The 6186-nt window shown below is 37.7% G+C and overlaps 1 protein-coding gene across 1 annotated transcript; it reads left to right on the top strand.

Annotated features, from left to right (window-relative positions):
- Positions 1-226: 226 nt before the first annotated feature.
- On the top strand, positions 227-2111 carry LOC121236437 (transcription factor MYC2-like). The gene has a single exon (XM_041132864.1). The coding sequence runs from the start codon at positions 371-373 to the stop codon at positions 1838-1840; it is 1470 nt and encodes a 489-aa protein (XP_040988798.1). The 5' UTR covers positions 227-370; the 3' UTR covers positions 1841-2111.
- Positions 2112-6186: the final 4075 nt, after the last annotated feature.

The raw sequence follows: 6186 nt of genomic DNA, 5'->3' as shown, positions 1-6186 counted from the left end.
ACGTAATTGGTAAAAGAGAATTACGGATTCCCGAAAAGATGGCCGGCCGGAACCGAGAGATTTCTAGAAAGGATTTGCGACGACCCACAAAATAAGGTCCCCTGTATTTGGGGCCTCTAAGTACGTACTGTAAGGTGTTTATCACATGCATTTTGTCCGTACAAATTACTAGTGGAAGAAACCCAATATTTATGGCACATTCATAGGCCGCATTTTAATGCTCAGAATTCCTAAGCATCATCACACACTTTTTCTTTGCGGTTTCTCATTCTTGTTACTAGTACTATCCTTGGCTGGCTTTAACTATCAATTAGTCAAAGACGCTAACAAGATCAATCAGATCATCAAAAGCAACAAAGTGATCAAGCAAATGGACGAGATTATTTCTTTCTCTTCTTCCTCTTCTCTTGTTAACGCTTATCATGAGGCCTCCTCACCAACGATTCAACAACGTCTCCAGTTCATTATTCAAAGCCGGCCTGAATGGTGGATCTACTCCATCTTCTGGCAGACGTCTGAAGACAGCAATGGCCAAGTTGTTCTTTCATGGGGCGATGGCCATTTTCGTGGCAGCAGAGACTTCGTGTCAAAAGTGAGCAACGACAAAGGCGATGACCAAACCAGATACGGGTTCGGTTTGGACAGAAAGAGGGTGAGTAAAGGACTACTCCAATCTCTTTTGGCTGAGGACTTGGACGTAGACGGAGTAACATTGGATGGTCAGGTCACCGACTCCGAATGGTTTTACGCCGTCTCAGTGACGCGATCATTTGCTGTACGCGATGGTGTTCTCGGCCGAGCATATAGCTGCGGGGAGTACATTTGGTTGGCAGGTGATCAAGAGCTCCAATTCTATGAGTGCGACAGAGCTAGAGAAGCTCGTATGCATGGGATTCAGACTCTAATTTGCGTTGCAACTTCACGTGGGGTGGTGGAACTGGGTTCTTCGGAGTCAATAAGAGAAGACTGGGGCTTGGTGCAACAAGTTAAGTCCCTTTTTGGGGCTGGAAATGCGAGTTCTGAGGTGTTGAGGGAGCTGGGAAGCCATCAGGGTCAACCACCAATTTCGGCCAAACGCGATATTCCTAATTTTCTAGATATCGGAATGCTTCCACAAGCACAAAAGGAGTGCACCTTGCTGGAGAAGCAACCGGAAGTTGATAAAATTAAAGATCAAGGCGCTGGTCTTGGCCGTTCCTCATCTGATTCAGGGCATTCTGATTCTGATGGTAATTTGGCCTCTGAAAATACTCGGAACATTCGGCTGAAGAAAAGAGGGAGAAAGGCCACGACCGGGGGAGATTCCCCGGTAAACCACGTGGAAGCAGAGAGGCAGCGCCGAGAGAAGCTTAACCATCGGTTCTACGCTCTCCGCTCAGTGGTTCCCAATGTTTCAAAGATGGACAAGGCATCTTTACTCGCTGATGCAGTCGTGTACATCAATGAGCTCAAGGCCAAGATTGATGACTTGGAGGCGAAACTTAAAGCACAACCCCGAAAGGCCAACATGAGTAATTTGAGTGGTATGTATGACAGTCGAAGCATAACCTCCACTGTTGATCACACAAGGCTATCATCATCTAGTTTTACTGCAGCTGAGATTTACGTGGAGGTGAAGATTGTTGGATCAGAAGCCTCGATCCGAATACAATGTCCGGACGTGAACTACCCGCATTCAAGATTGATGGATGCACTCAGAGACCTTGAGTTTCAAATCCATCATGCTAACATCTCAAGCATCAAAGGGCTGATGGTTCAAGACGTTGTGGTTAAAGTTCCTGATGGATTGCAAACTGGGCAGGCAATCAGAACAGCTATTCTGCAAAGTATGCGGAGTTAGTTAATTTATTGCAAGTATCAAATGTGGTCAATTATCCTGGATCACGCTCTTGCGTGATGTCTCAAAAGCGGCCAAGTTCGAAGAAAGAACTGGGTATTAATCGTAGTTTTTCCCTGTTTCCTCCTCCTTCTCTTTTCAATTTTTGCTTGAAGGAATAATATTTCGAGTTCCGAGGGAATTAGTCGAAGAAGTTGGAGTTAATGAATCAAGGTATAACTGTCAAAGTAGAATGAAACAAATACCAAAATATATTGAGATTTTGCTTGGCAGTCATACCGTCAGAAGGCTCTCCTGATCTCTAAAACCGATCATCTCCTTTCCTCCCTTCGTCTCTACTGTTCTTTCTTTTCTGTCATTTTCATAGTTTTCTCGGTCCTAAGTACACGCCTCTCCCACCAACTTCACAGCCCTCGGATCCACAGTACCTCACCACCGAAGGCACTATCGAATTGGCTCATGTGGATAATCAATGCATGTGTTGCCACTTGATCCTTTTCTTTCTTCGTATTGGACGCCTGTTTTATCAGACGCTATCGAATGCTATCGATATATTCACCCTTTTTCATGGACGTGGTGAGGATATCTTTATATATGGACCTCATCCTCAATAGGAATAAATCCCCTTCAGTCGATAAAATATGTAACTAAAACTACTATTAGGTTTCATTTCATGTTTGGTTTTACTATTCTCATGATTGTAATATTTTGCTTTTGTTAGGATTGTTCTTCTGAGTATATTTAGACCAGAACCTGGTTTCAAAATGGGGCCGGAACCCGGACTAGGTAAACTAGGGTCAAACCTGGGCGTGAACCAGGATTAAAATTGATTTTTAAAAACCTGAAACTTGCACCCCTTTTTTTAAAAAAAAAACCAAAACTCACATATTATGAATATTTTTTCATAAAAAAATCTTGATAGAGCATTCAAACTCTATTTATTTAATTTTTTAAATCAAAGCCTAGTACATCTTCCTTGACTACTAATAAAAAGCCACGTGGAGAAAAGAGTAAAAAAAAAAAATTGTAGAATGAATGATTCATTGGATATAATAGACATTTTTCTTTTGAGTTTTTGTCCATTTAGTTGCTAAAAATGAACAAAAAAAAAAAAAATCAAATCATTCAAACAGAGAAAAAAAAAAAGAGTATCAGATTTAAACTCGGGGTTCTCGGTGTATCTGGGTTTTTCTATGTGGATACCAGCCCGAATTTGTTTCGGGCTGAAACTAGGGTTTCAGACCGGGCCGGAAAAAATTCCAACTCTAATGAACAATCCTACGATCTATCAAATTTAAATAGTGCCCAAATGCTAGGGTAAGGCCCTTTATGAACCATATATTTTTTGTTTGGAGCGAGAGATTCTTTCTACTTTTCTTGACTTCTAATGGCATTGCAGTTCTCAAGAGGTTCTCTTTTTTCCATAGGTTAGCTTATTAAAAGTAGGGGTGTCAGTGTTAAATGATCGTGTTCGTGTCGTGTCAAGTAGGGGTGTCAAATCGTGTTAACGGGTCGTGTTTATGTCGTGTCAAGATATTTATATTATACTATATAGGTCAACTCTAACCCGATTCGTTAAGCTTATCTTGTCAAAATTTTAAACCCTAACACGACCCATTAACATAACGGGTCGGGTCGGGTAAACCCGTTTTGACCCATTTATGTAAATGGATTGAACATACCTGAAATTAACTCGTTTGATCTAGTTAAGTTTAACATAATTTTATATAAATGTTAAAATCACAATCTATATACAAAATATAAAACTAATTACAAGTCCAAAATTACAATCCAAACAATAAAAATATCAAAATTAAAATCTCAACAATTTTTATTTTTAGGTATAAGGGTATAATTTTAATTTTAATTTTTTTAATGGGTCATAACGGATCAAAACGGGTTGACCCGTTATCTACCTATTAAGCAATTGTGTCTTAACGGGTCAACCTGTTTTGACTGGAACCATAGTTTTAAATTTCGTACCGTACCGGCCGGTACGGTCGAAATTTTTCGTTTCGGCCGTCCGGCCGGTACAAATACTATATATGTTCCGTACCGGCCAAAATACCGACCGTACCAGCCGGTACCGGTCGTTTCGGCCTGTGTTTTTTTTTTCATTTTTTCAAACTATAAATTTATTTTTTAACCCCCAATTCAGACTAGATTATTTATAATTTATATATATATGTATTTATATATAATTTATTTATATATAGACTATTATTTTGGAATATAATTTTTATATATATTTATATATATAATTTATTTATATATTGACAATCCCGAAATATTATCCCGAAACGGTACCGATAACGAAATATTTCGTTCCAGTGCCTTGACCGGTACGACGTCCAGTACGGTATTCAAAACATTAACTGGAACCCGTTAAGGCTAAATCCTAACCTCCTTTTATCATGTTTGGTTAACGGGTCGTGTTACATATTGCCACTCTTAGTGTCAAGACATATACATTGTACTTAATTGGTCAATCCAAACACGACCCGTTAAGGATTTCATATCAAAATCTCAAACCCTAACACGATCTGTTAGTGAATACAAAATAAATTGATACAATACAACACGACACGATATGACCTGTTTCAACTCGTTTACGTTAATGGGTTGAACAGACCCGTTAGTGACCCATTGATCTGATTGATTTTATATAAATATAAAAATAAAAAAAATATCTATAAAAAATAAAAAACTAATTACAAGTCTAAAATTACAATTCAAATAATAAAAATACCAACATTAAAATTCCAGCAGTACCAAATATGATAAACACACAAATATGATCCACACACATTGTAATAATATTAAAATTATATCCCAAATATAATAAACAAAACACACATTGTAAACATATTAATGTTACAATCTCAAATATGATAAAAATACAAATCTAAACAAATTTAGAACTTGAAGAAGGAAGTGAAGGGTCCTCCTCGCCCTTGTTATTCTCCAACTCCATTATTAAGGATATGAAACTCAAGATTTCTGCACAACAAAATGAGACGAGAGTCAAAGACCATTAAACAACATTGATGCTTATGAGTTCTGAAATAAGAAGAGATTAAACAAAGCAAATGATTTAAAAAAACACATAAATTTTGTCTGAATTGCATTTGTTGCAGGACACTCAATTATCTTTTGGGGAGAACTAAAAGGTCATCTGACGGGTAAGGTTATCCTCATCTGACGGGAAAGGTTTTTGAAGATGTTACTCAACCTTGAGGGCAAGGTTTTATTGAAGTACTGGGCTATTAATGCTAGGTAGTTGAGGCAAGTGTAGTGTGATTCAGAAATACGTGGCTTGTAAAGAAAGATAGCAGCTAGCAGTTAGTGGGGACACGCAAGGTAGTAGGAATGTAGAGTTGGGTTGTACTTTGGTTGGGCTATGTTGAAGAGTCTAATTGTACTTACTTAGTATAGATTAAGCCCATGTGCAGAAATTGTATAAAGAGGGATCCATGTAAATACAGAGATTCATTCGGTGTTTTTTTCTTCAATGAAAGAATGGGAAGACTGATGTTATGGCTTCCTCAAATAAGCCATTCAATTTTCGTTCTTGATCCATTTCTTTTTCTTTCTTGTTCTAATCTTTTTTCCAAGAGTCATACCATTGATCCATTCACACATTTTAACAAAACAATTGAAACAAATAAGAAAAGTAATAACTTGAATCATGGATGGGCATTGCAATGGAAAAGAAAGGTTGAAATACATGAAGAAGCAATGGAAAAGAGAGAACATTTTCAATAAAAAAGGCAGCCCGAAAGTTCATTCAAGCCAATGCCATTAACTTTGAATGATTTAGAAGTATCCAAACATTTTCAGTAAAACATTATTGTTTGTTTTAAGCATATTAAATAATTCCAGAAACCACACACACTATCTAATTCGTTCTCAAAAGACAAGAATTGACAAAGTGCAGTGCACTCTGCTTAGGATTGATACCTTTTTGGCACTGTGTATGACTCTTTCATACATTTCTACAAACACCTAGCATCCCTCATTCAATTCACCACTGCACGGGCAATACCCAGTATACGATTTCCTAATTACATTCAGTCATTCAACAAGCAAGCACAACAGCCATTACAGCAACAAACATAGCAAGGTTCTAACAACAGACTGCAATATTTATTAGGAGAAATAACTAGAAGTAACAACAAAACCAGGAAGTGGGAACATGGATTCATTAGAAATTTAGAAACCGAAATCATTAGAAATTTAGAACAAATAACTAGAAGAGGCAGTTGTTGCTACTGAAATCATTAGAAATTTAGAATAAATGAGAGATGAAGAACAAACCGAAATCTCAGTTCTTGCTACTGAGAGCGATG

Source organism: Juglans microcarpa x Juglans regia, chromosome 6S, assembly GCF_004785595.1.
Source record: "Juglans microcarpa x Juglans regia isolate MS1-56 chromosome 6S, Jm3101_v1.0, whole genome shotgun sequence".
In the NCBI taxonomy this organism is placed as follows: domain Eukaryota; kingdom Viridiplantae; phylum Streptophyta; class Magnoliopsida; order Fagales; family Juglandaceae; genus Juglans; species Juglans microcarpa x Juglans regia.
Note: the sequence above shows the minus strand (reverse complement) of the source record. Positions and strands in the feature narration are given on the sequence as shown.